This window comes from Malus sylvestris, chromosome 5, assembly GCF_916048215.2.
Source record: "Malus sylvestris chromosome 5, drMalSylv7.2, whole genome shotgun sequence".
NCBI classification, from domain to species: Eukaryota; Viridiplantae; Streptophyta; class Magnoliopsida; order Rosales; family Rosaceae; genus Malus; species Malus sylvestris.
The window spans coordinates 20,231,459-20,249,744 of NC_062264.1; the positions used below are offsets into that span (position 1 = coordinate 20,231,459).

General features: G+C 41.6%; 2 protein-coding genes, 1 long non-coding RNA gene and 1 pseudogene across 3 annotated transcripts; 1 reads left to right on the forward strand and 3 right to left on the reverse strand.

Annotated features, from left to right (window-relative positions):
- Positions 1-8,342: 8,342 nt before the first annotated feature.
- LOC126621886 (mitochondrial outer membrane protein porin 5-like) lies at positions 8,343-9,924 on the forward strand. Its single transcript, XM_050290500.1, has 6 exons — positions 8,343-8,371; positions 8,478-8,545; positions 8,622-8,735; positions 8,841-8,924; positions 9,124-9,332; positions 9,477-9,924. The coding sequence occupies exons 5-6, from the start codon at positions 9,238-9,240 to the stop codon at positions 9,781-9,783; spliced, it is 402 nt and encodes a 133-aa protein (XP_050146457.1). The 5' UTR covers positions 8,343-8,371; positions 8,478-8,545; positions 8,622-8,735; positions 8,841-8,924; positions 9,124-9,237; the 3' UTR covers positions 9,784-9,924.
- LOC126621887 (uncharacterized) lies at positions 8,594-9,202 on the reverse strand. The gene is made up of 2 exons (XR_007623216.1): positions 9,107-9,202; positions 8,594-8,995 (listed from the first exon to the last, which is right to left on the reverse strand). It is a non-coding gene; the product is annotated as an uncharacterized LOC126621887 (long non-coding RNA).
- Positions 9,925-9,947: 23 nt separating the features above from the next.
- On the reverse strand, positions 9,948-11,360 carry LOC126621883 (uncharacterized). The gene is made up of 2 exons (XM_050290498.1): positions 10,684-11,360; positions 9,948-10,524 (listed from the first exon to the last, which is right to left on the reverse strand). Exons 1-2 carry the CDS (start codon positions 11,191-11,193, stop codon positions 10,354-10,356), a joined length of 681 nt encoding a protein of 226 aa, XP_050146455.1. The 5' UTR covers positions 11,194-11,360; the 3' UTR covers positions 9,948-10,353.
- Positions 11,361-15,213: 3,853 nt separating this feature from the next.
- On the reverse strand, positions 15,214-16,577 carry LOC126621885 (uncharacterized; annotated as a pseudogene).
- Between the last annotated feature and the right edge of the window lie 1,709 nt (positions 16,578-18,286).

The following is an 18,286-nucleotide window of genomic DNA, read 5'->3' on the forward strand; positions in this document are numbered from 1 at the left end:
AGGCACCTGGTGCGCCACGCCCTTTGTATGAAAACAGCGGCCCGTTGCCACCATTACGGCTTCTGTGCGAGAGGGATCCACGTGCAACCCCAAACGAGCCACCATGTGTGGGTTAAGAAAGCTTTGGTCTGCCATAGAATCGATAAACACCTGGAGTGGTTTTTTGTGAATGAAACCCTCCAAACGCATAGCTTGACCACGGGCATGCTTAGCGACGGATATGGCATTGAAGGCAATCAGATGTTCAGGGTGTTCAACCACGGTCGGGGGTGGGGGAACAGTATCATCTAGTTCTGGGACAAGATCCGTGGCATCATCTTCCGCCAGGAGAAGTAGGATATGTGATTGTCAGCAACGATGACCCGGATGATATTGCTCATCACAGTTAAAACAGAGGCCTTGTTCACGACAGGTGCGCATTTCAGCTTGGGTGAGCCGAAGGATCGGCTTAGGTGTTGTGGGTGTTGTGGGTTGGGGTGTGGAATGGGATGGGATGGGAGAGGGTCGGGAAGGAATGGTGGTGGGGAATGGGTTGGTGGGAGAGGAAGAAATAGGTTTGGGGGTATAGGTGGGGACACGGGAAAACCTGGAGCGCACCGTGGTTCGACACCCCTGTTTGTGCTCGTAGATCCGAGCTAGTTCGATGGCACGTGCAAGCGATGAAGGTGCCTGGTGATGCGAAAATTATCTTAACACACAAATTTAACCCTCTTTTGACAATTGTAGTACAAGTATAAGTAGAGATCGTTCTGGACCGGGGTTTAGGAGGGCTTGCTAAAAACCTCTAAACTGACTCAAAAACATAAAACTAAACTAAAAAAAATACTTAACAAGACTCACAAGACTCAAAGCAAACTTAAAATACTCAAAACAGCTTAAAACAAATAAATAAACTTAAACTAGACACTATGAATGACTTTGGACGAAAATTGACTTTTACTTGAATCAAAACACTTAAAAACACAAACTAAAACAGATTTGAAACACTTTGAAACAAGAAACTAAAAGGGGGGTTTTGATTTGGATGAAGTTGAAACAAACAAACAAGTATGAAAAACTAGACAGATTGTAAAACGAATGTGAGAAATAAGATGATGGATGGGATAGCTAGAGGCTTTTTCTCCACACATGACATGTATGCAAACAATTCGATTTCCAGTTACTACTTCATTGAATTATGAACGACAATGCTCCAAATTAACTGTGACATCACTAGTTAACTCTCAGATTTTCCTTGTTTTATTGGATTGGATGACATCATTCGACAACCCAAAACATTCTTCTAAAGTTCCCTACATGACATCATAATAAAGATACAATCAAAGATCATTACGTTTAATGAACATCATAAGCATTGACAAAGTACTTGCAACTATGACATCATGTCACTCATGCTAGGAATTGAACTTAACGCGATCGTTTATAAGCGACCTTCACTACATGTGAATATAAGTTTGTAACGATTATGTGAAACTTCCTTATATTCTAGCAACGGATTTATACATGCCAATTAAGTGTCGACCCTTAATTAACAAATACAAATAAGTTATCAATCAAATAGTTAAGCCAATTGCATTCACGATTCAAGAGTTCATAACTGGAATTTATCAAATTATATTGCATACATAATCATGGCTTTGAAATCAGCCCTAGCCAAAAGGGGTTTAGTCACTCATATTTACAACAAAACGAAAGGAAATGAATTTAAACATTAGAAACAAAAGAAAGAAAACACATAAACGCTCCAACGATCCAAGTTGGACAGCAAGCATGTCTAAGCACTTTCCTTCCCTTTCTTTGCTACGGCACAAGGTGTTGGTGAGTGTTTGAAAGTTTGTTTGTATAGAGGAATGGATGTGAAGATGAATGGATGTGTTTGGATGAAGGTTGTGTTAAAATGAGAGTGAATGATCTAACCAAGTATGAACCCATTTATGTTACACACACTTCCTTTTATAGAGGAAGTGCAAGGCAATGGAGGGGGACATGGAGTGTGTGTGTAATGATTCAAATGAGTGGACAAGAATATTGTGCACCAAGGCAAGGAAGTGGAAGGATAAGTGAGTAAGTGGTGCATCAACTTTGTCAAGGAAGTGGAAGGAAAAGTGAGTAACTGGTGTATCAGCTTTGTCAAGGAATTGGAAGGAAAAGTGAGGGATGGTGCAGAAATTTGATGGTTATGCACGGCAAAGGAAGGTGTTGTGGAATGGTGAGTGAGTGGTGCATCAACTTTGTCAAGGAAGTGGAAGGAAAAGTGAGGGATGGTGCAGAAATTTGATGGTTATGCACGGCAAAGGAAGGTGTGGTGGAATGGTGCATGAAATAATGAAGAGGACAATGGTGATGCATGGCATTGGTGGAAAGGTGAGTAAGTGGTGCATCAACTTTGTCAAGGAAGTGGAAGGAAGAGTGAGGGATGGTGCAGAAATTGGATGGTTATGCACGGCAAAGGAAGGTGTGGTGGAATGATTAATTTAGGTTAGGGAATTAAATCCAAAACTTAGAGAAAATAGGAGTTAAAACCAAAATCCCAAGGGAATAAGGACATAAGGTGCGGCTATGCCCTAATTCTAAAAGGGAATGGGTTTTCTTGTGTTGCAAGGGATAGGAAAATGAAGGGAAAGGTGTGGCAACCTCCTAGAACAAAGACATAGGTATCCTAAAAATGTTTAGGACTCCTTCTTTGTAGCTGAAATTCTTATGCACTAAGATTAGGAAACTTTGATTTGGTCAATCCATCTTCTTCCTCTCTTTGGCAGGTTCCAAACTTCTTTAAGTCTTCAATTTCGTCCATCTATATTGCTCCAAACATAAGTTATTCAATTCATGCCCAAGATTGCTCCAAAAGGCTCCAAAATGCACCTTTGTGCATAGTTTGTCCTTAGAACCTGAAATTGCACGAAAATGACTTTAAACACTAAAATAACTAAGGAATAACAACATAAGAGCATGAGAACAAGCTAACTCAGTCACATAAATATGCTCTTATCACCTGGGCAACCACATCATCTTGAAGTTCATCCTTGAGACCCCCTAAGAATGCTTCTAAGAGTTGAGCGTTGGTCCAATCAGGTGTGCGGCATGAGAGCCGGATAAAATGCCCCACGTAAGCCTTAACCATGGTTGTCTGTTGGATGTGAGAGAAAGCCATGTTGAAATTCAAGGAGTTAGATGGTCCAAACCAGTGAAGCAACTGGGTGGTGAAGGTGGACCACGAGGTGAAGGGATATCTCAGTTTCAACCAACGGAGCCAGTAGGCAACGGAGCCAGTGGGCAACTTCGCCGCCGAGATGGAGGCCCGCTATGGTGACACAGGGGTGGTTGTCAACCTCGTGGTACTCCAAAAATACTTCCACCATAGCGATCCAGCCATAAGGGTAGTCCCCAAAGAAGTGAGGAAATTCAATCTTGAGATGTCGAGGTCCAGAAACGGTGGGGGAAAAAGGTAAGTTGGGTGTAAATCCGTACGGCTCTAGAGTTAAGTGAGGAAGGAGCAGGCCACTGGAGGAAGGGGGAAGATATTTGGAGGTTGAATGGCGACTAAGAGAGGGGTGTGGGTCAGGAAAGAGCAGGGTGAAAAGAATGAAAGATGGACTCGCGGCTAAATGGGATCCGGGTAGGTAGGTGTTGGTGATCGGTTAGGAGGGAGAGAAACCCCATTAGGGTGTTGGTATAGGAGTAGTAATGGAGGAAAAGGGGGTGGACCCGAGGGAAATGGGGATGGAGCCAATGGGTATTTGGGTGCTGGGTTGGGTGTGGGGTGGCTGCCTGAGGGAACGGACTTCATCAAGGATGGTTTGTTGAACTTGGTCTTGGCGGAGGTGGTGGACGGACAAATCTGCTATGGAGTGCTGGAGGTCTGCAATGTGATGTTGGATGTCTTCATAGCGGCTGTTCACCATCGACAAGGATTCTTGAAATTCCTGGAGTTGCTGGTGCTGAAGCTCACGATCCCACTCAGCCGCCGTCATGTCGGCGACCATAACTGAGGCCTTGCTCTTGCCCATTGATGCACACCTGGGCTCTGGATACCAAATGGTAGGTTCCAGTCGCTCCAAGGGGAACAAGTTTCAGGAAAAAGAAAAGTTGCAGAGAAAAGGAAAATTGCGGAGAAAGATAAGTTCTATTTCATAACTCAAATGAGGTTACAACGGACTAGTATATCCCCACATCATCCACTACAGACAAACGACTTAGGTAACCCAAGTGCCGAGTCACCACATTCCTATATTCCACTACGAGGCAGGTAAATTAACCAAGGCAAGAGTAAATTAGTGCAGGGTCCTAACACTTCGTCGCCCCATTGCTCGCCGGCGAGTTCAACACGGGTCGTAACCCAAAATTTAACCACCCAAATGGGAATCACATTAGAACCGACGACGTCGATTGAGCTGCTGGCGGAGGCCTGGCAGATATCAAAAAGGCCATCAAATACAAGGTAGTCCTCGCCGGCATTGAAACGCCTAAGGTGACGGGAGTGGACGGAATCGGTGAGGGTCTCGAGGGGTTTTTTTTGAAAAAATTGAGGAACTGGAAAATTTTGGGGAATGGAAAAATTTGAGGAAGAAATATTTTTTTTAATTCATTTTAATTGTTAAATAAAAATTTAATTTTTAATTTTAGTTGAGGAATAAGTGGACCCCACTTCTCCCACATCATCATTTAACAACCAAATTGACAGAAAATTTAACGGAGGCCTAACATTGCAACGAATTCATAAGTAGAGGAATGAAATTGCAATGTTTAAAACATGAAGTATGAGATTGTTGTTCGACCCATAGTTGAGGTAGTTTTGTGTAATTTACCCTTTTTTTTAACAAACGATATCATTTACACGAATGCGAGGGGGTAGGCTTAACCTCATAATGTACTAGCAATAATGTGGTTTATATTTATCTTTAACAAAAATCGAATATAAAACCTTTCAAATGAAGATGATTACCACAAGACCATAGTAATAAGTGACTATTAAACGGACTTCTATAGTATGCAAGTGAGACCAAACCCAAAATGCAAGGTACTCTTGACTTCGAAACAAAGAAAGCACGAGCGAGAGAATCTAATCCCTAACAAAACAATAGGAAAAGTTTGGTCGAACAAGAAGTAGGGGTGGGCAGGGGCTGGGCCGGGCTAAAAATTGAAGGAACCGGACCGAAACAATTTGTAAATAACACGGGGCGGGTTTTGGATTTTTCAAAATAGGATTCGGACTTGACCCAGCCCTTTTGAAACGGGCCGGTTCCTATGGGTCCCCATGGGTCCTAAGGTACGGCAGCAACGACCATGATGTCCTCTCCTGCCTCAAGTTCTTCGATTGGGTCGACCGCCAGCCCAACTTCCACCACACCCACGCCACCTTTAACGCCATCTTCAAGATCCTTTCCGAGGCCAAACTCATGTATTTCAAATCTGCTTCTTCTTTTGCTCAAATTCAATTTAATTCAACAGAAGTTTCAAACTCAGTCGATTCAAATTCAATTCAATAAAAGATTTGAAATTGGAACATAACAGAGGTCAAGGTTCAAGAACCCAAAAAAATCCCTATATCTAGAAACCTAATTTAATTTTCAATCCCAAATCCCTAAAACGTAATACCTTAGAACTGAAGAGGACTATGAGTCAGGAGGAGAGATCAACGTCTTCACAAGCCACAACAACACTCCAATAAGAGACAAAGCAACTCACTCTTGGTCTCCATCTCCACCTTCTTGTCAAACATGAAATGTCATGTGGCCAAGCCAAAGGCAGTTCTGCACCGCCTTTCGAACTCCATATACGAAATACAAAATTCTCTTCCACAGATAGAAATTCCTCTCCACAAAAAACACTATGATCCTAATCCCCCAACCCAAAACCAATCTCCCGCAAATCAAAACCAAAATCAAGACCTGCCACTTCCACTATATCAATTTCCACAAGTTTTCTACCCCAGAACTGGAATCGCCAGCATGCAAACCAAAACCGGCACTCTGCAGCTTCTGATGATGAAATGAGAGATCGAGGAGGAGAGATTGAGGTATGAGTGAAATGAGAGGAGTTGGGAGGAGTCGGGAGGAGTCGGGAGGAGATATCGAGAAGACTGGGATGAGCAAAAAATTTCAACTCTATTATTTCATGCTAGAAACGGGTCGGGCCGGGGGCCTGAACCACCCTACCTCGTTTTGTGTTTAGAAATTTTGGACCCGCCCCGAACCTGAATTACCCGCCCCTACCTGTGGTTCCTATACCCATTTTCCCACCCATACCAAGAAGCTTTCTATTTTGGAGTCAATTCTAAAATAAACAAATGCAACTGTATGTAAATTATGACTCTCCTTGTATTAATTATTAAAGAGAGTACAATATATACAGTTATAACAATCTCTACTGTGAAAAGAATCATATACTAATAATAATTTGATAATTATAGAAAAGATTTTGGAGATAAAGATTCTATTCTAACATCGTCTCAAGTCGTTCCAATGTCTCTAATCTCTAATAAAAATGTTGTTGTAATAATAAAAAATAAAAAAAGTTCGCATTGCCAAGATCTTGAAAGCAACCTTTCGACAAACCAAAATAAGAGGACCCAAAGGATGATGATTGCCAGCAACTTGCAACATCAAATGAATTATGAGTGCAAAGTCTAATTCCACCAGTAATTTATTAATCCATAATCTTCATGCCAATTGTAAATCCAAATAAAGTTCTCATAGCTCAGCAGTGAGAATCTCGCCTGTGCCCAAATTTGGCACAAAACCCAAAAATTCATTTACCATAAAAATATCTTAAAACACCACTTACAAGAAATTATTATTTCCGCTCTTGCAACCATCAACATTAAGCTTAAACAAATACGAAGAAGCTTACAAATGGGGCAAATATTCGATTCTATGGGGTTATCAATCTTGTGAGTATTAAACTTCAACCATTCACAAAGATTTTGTAGCAAATAGTTTAACGACCTACAGTCTTAATTTAGATTTACACAACTTTTTACTTTGATAATTCTCCTTTACGTTCATTTAGTTTTGTTCATGAGGATCAACATGTGATGTTCTAGTCTAGATTTATTATTGAATAATTTTGTTTGGGTTATTAGCATTTAACCCAGTTTTTCAACCAAAACAGAAACAAAACAAAAAACAAAAAAGTTGATTGTGAGACAAGAGAATGAGTCAAGTCAAGCACACAAAAGACCCATACTCTCACGGCCTTAGGGCCTTCACGCAGCAGGTAGGGTGTGTCGATGAAGGGATGACTCAAGCACTAAGACATGTTATATCTAAAAGGCTAAATCGCCAAAATGGTTCCTGAGATTTGCATAACTCATCACTTTGGTCCCTAAGATTCCAAATTGATAAAAGTGGTCCCTGAGATTGTCCACCATCCATCATTTTGGTTCTTCCATTAAAAACTCCGTTTAAGTGTCCCGGAGGAAGTTTGGGTAATTTTCAAAGCTTCGTAACTCAATCATTTCTTAACCAAAGTCGACCCATAATATATCAAAATGAAGATAGGAAAGTGTAGAATAAGATTATACCTATTTAGAATCCCAATGGTTGCCGGAGATGACCGGAAAATAGCCTCAAAGTTGACTGGTCCGAGTGAAAACTTGGAAAGTCGCCCGAAACTGAATAAACCTTAAACATTCATAACTTCTTCAATACTCAACGAAATCAAGTGATTCAGAAATGAAAATCATACTTCTCGATGAGAAGAAGAGAATGGTAGCTTTTTTTTAATGCCTAACTCGCCATGTTTTGGCCGGAAAACGGCTTAAAGTGGCTGTCTTGGTCTCAAGTTAGCCACTTTCGAGCTGTTTTTCGGCCAAACCACGGCGAGTTAGCCATCGAAAAAGGTACCATTCTCTTCGTCTCATCAAGAAGTATGGTTTTTGTTTTTGAATAACTTGATTTCGTTGAGTATTGAAGAAGTTATGAACGTTTAAAGTTTACCCAATTTCCGGCGAGTTTTCAAGTTTTCACTTGGACCAGTCAACTTTGAGGCTATTTTCCGGCCATCTCCGGCAACCATTGGGCTTCGAAATAGGTATAATCTTATTCTACACTTTCCTATCTTCATTTTGATATATTATGGGTCGAATTTGGTTAAGAAATGATTGAGTTACGAAGCTTTGAAAATTGCCCAAACTTCCTTCGGGACACTTAACGAAGTTTTTAACGGAATGATCAAAATGATGGATGGTGAACAATCTCAGGGACCACTTTTATCAATTTGGAATCTCATGAACTATTTTGACGATTTAGCCTATCTAAAATAGTAGTGCTATTCACACCTTTTTTTACCTTACACACACATTTGTTATTCTTACTTTCTTCGATTCATTTGATTCGCCGACTTTTCTCCGACTTCGGTCACAAAGCTAAAGGTTTTCTCTCTAATTCTTGTCCAGATTTCTGTGTTTTTCGTTTCTTCCATCGCAAAAAGCCTGTTCGAGGATTCTCCTACAACTTACCTCTCTTGGGTTCCGGCAGACTTGCTTACAGCGGGATATTCCAAGGGCCAGAGGTTCAGTTTCTCATCCCACATTGATGGCGGAGTGGTATGTTCTTCTTATATTGGCACCCCCTCTAAAACCTTGGACAGAAAGTTGAGAGTATTTTCGGGTTTGTATTCAGAACCTTACATGTTCAACCTCCGCGAAGATTGGAGGACGATCAAGTGCAGCTGTTGCAGGATCGTACACATACAAGAATGCCACCTTCAACTGCCGAATTGATACGGATTCAAAAGTGGGTTTGGTTCTTTTATGTAGTTTTACTGTTCCCTATTAAGTTTGAGCTCTGCTGTTTTTGGTTCGGATCAAGCGTTTCTTTATGTCCCCCTTGTTATGACAGGTTACTGGAACATTAGGTACGAAGTTTCCGTCATGCACAAAGACTTCAGCTTCATTCAGCTTGCCGGAGTACAAGTCTAGCAAGGTACTGGTCTCATTGTCTGACAATCTTTTTGTTTGGAAATACTCCTTGAACTGGTGTTCTTGTTACGAAATCTGCCATAGAAAAAATAACAACAAAATAAAAGAAATTTCTGTTGCCGAAATTGCTCACCCTTTCGATGCTGCATGCTGATCACATCTAATTCAAACTATAAATCAACTCACTCGTCTTGGTTTCACAGCTCCGGTTTCAAACACGCCAAGAATATGGTGCCGCAGCTGTGTCTGTTTCTCTGTGCCAGTCCCCTGCAATCAACCTTTCAGCAACCGTCGGTAGTGCAAGCTTTGTCATCGGTATGGAGGCAGAATACAAGACCGCTTCCAGCACTTTCTCCAAATGTAATGCAGGCATTAGCATGAAGAGTCTCAATTCTGATGCTTCAATAATTCTGTAAGTCTTTTCATTTCAATCTACAAACCCTATAACTATGAAGGCGGATAAAGCGTCTGATTAAAAATAAATTTATCAACAAATTTTGTAGAGGCCAAAATGCAGATTTGAGTTTCTAATATGCTATCTTTGTGATATGTTTAGGGGAAACAAGGGTGGCTTGGTAACAGCATCGTACGTTCATTATCTTGATCAAGAAAAGAAGAATGCAGCAGTGGTGGAGTTCACTCAGAACCTCTCAACAAAGAGAAGCACCTTGACAGTTGGAGGATCGTGCATGGTTGATCATCAAACAGTGGTGAAAGCTAGACTCGATGGTAGCGGAGATGTTAAGACTCTCCTGCAGTACAGTATTAGACCCAAGTCGCGCTTGTCTATCTCCGGCGAGTTCAACACCAAGGCACTTGACAGGATTCCTAAAATTGGACTGGCACTTTCTCTTGCCCCTTAAACAATTTCGCAATATTCATATGCAACTGATGCAATTATTAGATAGATGTTTCTACTGATATAAGTTTTTCTAGATCTGTATGATTCTATCAGTTTAGAAAGCTGCCGGTTCAACAGATCTAGTGCTAGTGTTTCAAAGCAATCTGCATCTGAAATTCGAAATCATTTCAGCGACAACCGAAGGATTTTACTTATATGATCTAGTTGCACACTGGCTGGGAATTCCCAAAAAATAAATCTTGACACACTTACAAATCAACTCCAAACTAGTATTGCATCTCCCACTGATTTTATCTAATGGCTTGGAACTTCTTGTTCCCGTCTACTCAGTAGTTTATGGAGCAGCATCCACTTTTTGTTTTTCGCTCTATCCAGTTTAACCTGCGCCATAGAAGTTCTCCGTCGCTTGAGAGCAGACTTGAACGCAGAGGGATGTTCAGCAAAAGCATGAAAATCTTCCGTCGCTCAATAAAATCAATGTGTATGGAGAACATTTCTATTTCAGTACTACAGCCATCACATTCAGCAGTCTGCAAATGTATTAGTAACAACAGGTTGTGCGGTCCAATGGTCACTTTGGAGATTTGAACCTGGTGCACCATTTGATCAGTAGCGCTTCAACACTGGCATCCATTCGGGTCCCGATTCCTCCCCAGACCAGCATATGGGCGAAGTCTCCAAATGTCGAACCAGTTACTTCATGTACAGCCTTGAATCCGATTCTCGAATAGAACCGCACAAGCTGAACAAAAAAATTAGACGCTTCACCATTTTGCTATTTGTGTTATGAGAGTATAAAACGGAAAGGGAAATATGCACAAACGGAACCTTTTACAAACCGTCAATAAGAAATAGAGCTTCTTCACTACGTCAACTGTAAACAGAAAATAAAAGGACGAACCTTGTGGTGGTAAATATCGGAGTCATTGATAGCCAGCAGCTCAGCCGTTCCGCAACCGCAATCGTATCCATACCGAACGGCAACAGCTCCAAGAAACAAACCGATCCCAAATATCGACTTCTCCATCCCCAGAGTCTCTCTCTTGAGTCTGATGGACTCCAAGTGAAGGATCCTCCCTTTCAGCCAGACCCTTATGAGCCCCTCGGCCTTTCCGAGCTCTTTCTTCGTCCACAAGCTTCTGGCCGTGATTCTGAAAAAGGGTCCCACAGTTTGGATCTGCAGGTCCAGCTTCTGGGATTTTGATGAGTCCAGTATCTCAGCCATGGTTGGCATTGTGGGTCCGGTGCCGGCCTCTCTACTTTTCTTGGTAAGGGTAGTGGGGGTGAGTAATGAAGAAACAATTCGGGTTCTGGTTCGGATTAAAACGCTTATGGTGCGGCGAAAATGAACAGTTGGATTTGGCATGGAGAGGTTGGAAGTTGAAATCATTGATACGGATGATAGTTCCATATTTTTCTGATTTAATTTTTGGGATTAGGGTTTTGGGGTTTTCTTTTACAGAAATGTTTGTGAAGTGATTCAGAAGTATGAAGAATTGGATTCTTTCAGTTTCATATCTCAAAGCTTGGAGACTCTGGCGGACCGTGATGGAGTTTGGTTTTACAGATCCTTTCTCTCATCCTTGGTGTTTAGATAAGCTACACGTGGCTACACCACCACCATCATGTGTCCTATCTTGAGCAGGTGCTTATAATCTTTTTTTTTTTATAGTTATTCATATCAAGGGAAGGAGAGGGAATATTCCACCTTATTTACTGAAACATTAGACCACATGCAGCAAAAGTCTTTATAATCTTATTTCAAAGAGAGAGTTTAATGAAGTTTCTTTCATGTGGCTCTAGAGTTTAGGGAAGGGGGGGGGGGTGCAAAACGCCTTAAAATTGACATTTTACATTTCTTGTTTGCTGAAAAGCTCTTTAATACAAGATATAAAAATATTTATCTCCGTCGAAAAATGTAAATACACATCTTTAGAAGGTGAGTACGTGATTTATGGAGGGAAACTTAAATGAAATCCTAAACTTACATCATTATCGGAGTAAGAATTGATACAAACTTCTATTCATGAGATTTGAACGGAAAACCCTTAGAGGCTTTTTTTTGTGTATTTTTTTTTAACAAATAATGTTATTTACATTAAGGAGAGGAGGCTAAGCCTCACCTGGATTAGTAATAATGTGGTTTAGATTCGCAATGGACTACACTAAGGGAGTGTGATGGTTGGCTAAGCTCACGATGAGAACGGAAGTAACGTGCAAAGTTCTGTAGGAAGCTTGTGGATTTACAAATAAGGAACACAAGGAACTTTTCTTGACGGATCCATTTAGAACCCAAATTTTTACAGATTGCACATTCTGTGATTGCATTCACATAAATAGTCTGGTGGATACCGGGTTCAAAACTTTCTCATCTCCTAAATTATCGTAATAGTTTCGAACCCTTTCCCCTCTTCTTAATTAATCTACATAATAGGCTGATATTTACCAAATAAATGAAACACAGGGACATGTAGAGATATACAGACAATAACAAATAAAGTATAATCTTAGAAGTTCTGGTTGCTCCCAACGAAAAATGAATCGATAGCTATATGTTTGCCTTCTTTCTGGGACAGCTTCGGCCTTTTGTCTTTCCTTTGGCTTGTACGATGATCCTTCTCGACATTTCTGACAAGGTTTCTAACCAAAAATATTAGGTAAAACTAACTTATCAAGAGAAGAAAAAACGGATTACGGAGAGAGGAAAGTTGGAAACTCAACGTATAAGGTCGTTGTCGATAAAATAAAATAAATTATTTCGATGGCAAGCATAGACAAGATCTATGGACGAAAACAAACTTTTTACTAGATTAAAGATGCAAACCATGTTCTCTTGTAATCAGGCGAGTGCGGATTATCAGTAACAATGTCAACCGCTTAACATCATACTTCAACTCAAAATTGTACATTTAGAGAAGATTCGTAGCTGATGGGTATGAGCAAATAATAGCAGCAAATGAAAGTGTAACTGTTTGGATCAAAACTTGAACTTTGGGCTCAAGAAAGGAGCTGGCCCAAAAGAAGGCCTGAAAGAAAGAGTTGGCCAAGGCCCAGCCGAAACCCAGAAAAGCAGAAAAGGCCTTTTCTGACTTGGTGCAGCTCATGAAGACCAATTGCTCACCTACCCAAAGGCCAAGTGGTATAGACTGATCAGCTACACAACCCATAAAGTACTTTATGGTGGCAGTACATGTAAAATAGCTGATAAGTCATCACCCTTCAAACCGCATTCGGGCAAGGTTGAAGCTACAGCCGAGTTGTCTATATAAGAAGAAAGAGAAACCAGGAATAAGGACACTTAATCAAACAAACAAATGCAAGCACAAACTCTGCTCAAAGCTAGATTTGCCTTCAAAACGAAGCTGTAGTCAGCCCAAGCCTTCATCCCTTTCGGGACAAGCCTTCATCCCTCGCGGGATAAACCTTCACTCAAACCTTTGTAATAGCTCTGCTATCCTGTTCAACCTTGCTGTAGTATCGATTCATCTTTTGTAATCTCTCTCTATCTCCCCCTCTCTCTCTAAAGCTTTCAGACCCTTGATAAACTACAAAGATAGGAACTTGCAAGACGATCAGCCTTACCCGACAAGGTTAAACCTTGCCCGACCTTCTTTGTTTTTGTCTTTTCATTCATTAGCCTAGCAATATGTTGTATACTTCCAGTTGTATTCAAGTTATTTCTAGCAAGATGACTATTAAAAGGCTTTCTCAGTATTTGGATCCGATTTGAATATATCTTCAGTGTTCAAACCAGATCCAAGTCCTAAGCCCTCGGGCATGCAAATCTGATCAGTTAAAAGTCCTTGGCCTCAAGGCATAAAAAAGAACCTTATGTGGACTTAACCCATCCACGACAGTCCTTGATAAACGAGAAGTCTGAAGTTACTTGGGGCGTAAGTAATCGACCTACCTCTTAGTTTTATTTCTATTATATTATGATTATCATAGAACGCTTAAGCATGGAATGGATTCTGATAGGAAGCCTCAAGGCCTACACCTAAGGCCCTACGAAGGCACTTATTTGGATTCATTCTGTTCTGCGATCTAGAACGTTTGAGTATAAGAACGAATTCTAATGGGAAGCCTCAAGGCCTACATCTAAGGCCCCATAAAGGCACCTATTTGGGTTCATTCTACCTATCGGACTCGGGTAATCAGAAGTATAATAGTTATAAGATTCCTACAATCACGAGAACAAATATGATATGTTCGAGCACTGGTTTAGTTACTGATAGGAAGCCTCAAGGCCTACACCTAAGGCCCCACAAAGGCACCTGTTATAACTAACACAGTTTCGCGGGTATATACATATATACAACTAAAACTCGACATCCATTTTACATCTGCCATGCTGAAGATGGCAGTGGCACGCCTTAGCACCTAAAAGTTAATCTTGATTGTGAGCCTCAAGGCCTACACCTAAGGCCCCACAAAGGCACCTCTCAAAGTTAACTCTGTCATTCTCTTTCAGCCTTGCACGACGAGCCTTGCCTGAAGAGTCTTGCCCGACGAGACTTGCCCGACAAAGCCCGACAGTGAAGCAGAAGCCCGACAGCAGCCCTCAACCGGCGCCAACCTCCCGGGGAGCTGTGTGCTCGTCGGCCAGGAAACATCCCCGATGGAAATTCTTGACGCGAACATAGTTTTGGCACGCCCGGTGAGATCCCCTTTTTGATCAGAAGATATATGACAAAAATGCCAGAAGATTTGCAAACCACATTGTTGCAAATGTTGCAAAGATTAGAGAAAGCCTCCACCAGCCAGTCAGGAGAGGTGATGGTGGACAATTCTGCAATTCCCTTCTCAGAAGCCCCTATAAATATGATCAATATGGCATGGGCTGAGAAGGGGAAAGAAAAAATTACGAGGGAAGTAGAAGAAAGAAGAAAGTAAACAAGGGGGCAAAGAGTTGCCCGAAGTCAATTCAAATAGTACCAAAAGCAGAGCAGGAAGCAAAACACATGTTCATTCCAATAAGAAAAGAGTTACAAATCATCCTATTCTAAAAAATTTACATCTTCACATAGGGTGATTATTCGAGAATGATATGTTTGCATAATGGCAAATATCCTACTGGGTTCGGCCAAAACAGTATGGCTATTTACAAGTTGAGACCTGGCATGCTCTAACTCCAAGTTTGATTTCTCTACTCCCTCGATTTGGTTCTCAAGGGTATCCAGAAGAGTTGCTTGTTCTGCTTTAAGAGCAACCAGTTGTTCCTCCAGCTTTTGAATCTCAGAAGTAACAACTCTGACCCTTTCTTTTGTCTGCAAGCTTTCTTCCATCAACCGATCAACTTGAGCGGATGTGCTTGACTCTTTCTCCATAAAGCACCTTGCCCGATTAGCTTGTCTGTCCGCTCTCTGGTATTGCTCCCTAAGAGCCCACAAATTCTCAAAGAAAGAGAGAAAGGAATCATGATGGGGTTTTGATAGCTGACCAGTTTTGAAAGACTCAATTATGACCTTTTCTTGGTCACAAAGAGCCTTGAGGCTGAATGAAGCGGTGAAATCCTTCCTTGCCCATTCTTGGAAGACTCGTTGTTGCTCTGAAGAAACGGAGGTTGCTGAAGAATGTCTTGAAGATTTCAACCTTGTCTCAAGTCGCCCGAGTGCTTCAAAAAGTTTGGGCAACTTAGCAGGGTTTGAGGATGGGAAAGGAGGAGGATCCTGCACTGCAGCTCCCTCTAATGGAGCAATGCCCACTGGGGGGCAATTTCTGTCTGCCCGATCTGCTCAATTCCAGAAGGGGGAATCTCAGTACCTCCAGAAGATAAATGAGGACGAGAGCGCTTTGATTTACGGACCAAATGAGGGGGGGAAGTTTCTTTTGGAACTTGCTGCAAAAAGCCAAAAGACCAGGTCAAGACAATCTGAATACAGTTTGAGGCAAAAAGAGGCTTTGGAGAGAAGAAATGTACCTGACTCAGCCCTGGGGTTTCACCAGGAAGAGTACTAACCCCTTGTTGGGGGGACGATTCTTCACCACCAGCAGGAGAGGAAAGAGCTGCACCTGAACCTGTACCAGTGCCCTAGAGATATCCAAAGACAGCAGTGATTGTTAGTAAATAGATCGTAAGAGGGAACCAAGAAGAAAATACTCTCATACCTGAGTTTGGTCTTGAGGAGGAGAATGAGGTTCATCAATATCAACTGTCGGGCAAGCAAATGCCCGCGAGATTGCTACCTCTGAGGTTACAGGAATCTCAGGAACTATGGGTTCATTATCTGATACCACTGATGGAGAGGGTGGCTCATATACTGGAGAAGGATGCAGAAAACGTGAGTGAGAGTTAATTTGGAAGTAATGTACATGATTTCAATGTGGAAATAGTGGCTTACCAAGTTACTGTCCTTATCCACGAAGTGCAACATAACTCCTGTAGATGGATCAAATTGAGAGGAAGGAGTTGCATCCAGAGCAATAGAAGAAATCACAGACTTCAGATGAGGGCCATGACTAGGCAAGGAGGCAGATGCCCCAGCCTAAATGCAAATAAGAAGAAAAGGAAAGATTCAAGCATTAGGTCTAGAAATTGGAGAGTTATCCAAGAGTTAGAAAGGAAGAAAAAGCACCTCTGAAGGGTTAACCTAGGAAGGAGAGAGACTTGTCTCTCGGGCAAGTTATGGAGAGGCCTAGGGCGGAAAAAGCTTTTCCTTTCTTGCGGCCTGATTCAAAATAATCAGATTTAGAGTTCTGTGAAAGCAAGAAGGGGTGTACAAAAAAAAAATATATAAATCATACCTCGAGTTCTTTGAGGGCAGTATTTTGCAGTTCTTCAGCCTTATTTAGCATAGCAGCTCTTAATGGTTCCTCTTTAGAAGCAATAATTGGTCTTTTAGATGCTTGAGGTCCTGTTTTTCGAGAAAAACAAGAAACAATTAGATAAAGGAGAAAGGTAGCAGTTTGATAAAGAAAAACAGAAACTTACTTGAAGATTGTTGCTTCTTTCTGCCTGCCTCAGGGACTGGAGCAGATGGGGCTGATAACTTAGGAGGAGCAATAGTTCTTGCTCTCTTACTCTTTCTAGTAAGAGTTGGTCGTGTGGTTTTGGGTAAAAGTGCAGGATCAGGATCTGAAGTCTTAATCACAGCCGCTTTCTTTCGCTTGGGTGCTTTAATAATTACCTCGGGTGTTTCTTCAGCTCCTGAATCCCCAAAGGATTCTGAAACATCCACACCTTCCCCAGCTTTTCGTCTTTCAGCCTCTGCGGCAGCTCCATGGAGAACTGCAGCATCAGCTGAGTCATCCTTGGACTCAATGGCTTCTGATTCAACATCCACTGGGGCTGCAGGGTCAAGCAAAAATAAGGATAGAAGGACTTCATAAGGGAAACAGAATCGGGTTAAAAGAGAAGTACCTATCAGAAGTGACCGATTATTCTCTTGGATCATCTCCTTCCAATTTTCAAGCTCGCCTGAGCCGGGGTATGACTTAAGAGAAAGTTGGTTGAAAAGGCGATCATGAGTCTCTTTCAAATCTCCTCCATATTTCTTGGTCCATTTGTCTTCCCACCAAGAAGAGAAGAGCGAAGTACATTCAAAGTTGAGAACGATGGACTTTCGGGCCGCTTGACTCATTACGTCAAGACTGTGTCGGGCAGCTCGGAATATCACCTCAGGTGGAGTTGGTAACCGGAATGAAGTGCCACAATGGATAAAGTCGAAGAACGGGACAGGAATGGCCTGCCTAAATCCTAACTGCCTGCTACAAAAGTTAGGATGGTACACTTCCAAACCTCGGTCATATCTATTACCCCGAACTCCCCAGGCCAGGTCTCTCGGTTGAATGCAGCTAATGAATTTCTCCCTGCAAAAAGGGGTAGCATCTTCGCCAGGGGCATCTTGAAAGACTTGGTCAGAAAACCAAGGATATCTCCTCAAGACCGATGCACCCCATTCTAAATTTGATCGAGTCCTACAAACTCTGAAGAAGTAAAAGCAGGCAAAGGTGGAATGATCTATAGGGGCAGCTTCAGCCAGGATTCGGGCAGGGGCCACACCCTCCGGGAACTCCAAATTAGCAGCCCGAAACTCTGGAAAGTACCATTGAAGCCAGGTTTGTATCATCCAGATAGGCCCATTCAGGTTGGTCTTAAATGGCTCACCTTGAGTCTTTTGGTTCGGTTCGGTTTTAGTGATCTAGAAACCGAACCAAACCGAACCGAACCGAATTAATTAAATTAATTTTTTCATTTAATTATTTGTTTTGGGTATTATTTTCTAAACCCAATTTTTAAGTTAAAATGTGCTAAACCCAATGTGTTTCCAAACTTTAAAGCTCAAAATATTAAAAAAAGGCCTATAAAAACTCTAAACCCTAACCTATTATTTCTCCCCCATATAAGGTTCCGAAACCAAACCTCCTCCTGAAGTACCTACATCTATCTCCATAGCACTGTCTACTTCTGCCCCAACTTCCTTTTCCAAATCTACTCTCATATAACATGTAACAGAATCCATAAACATTTATTTCGGGTAGATTACTTGGGTAATTTGTGATGG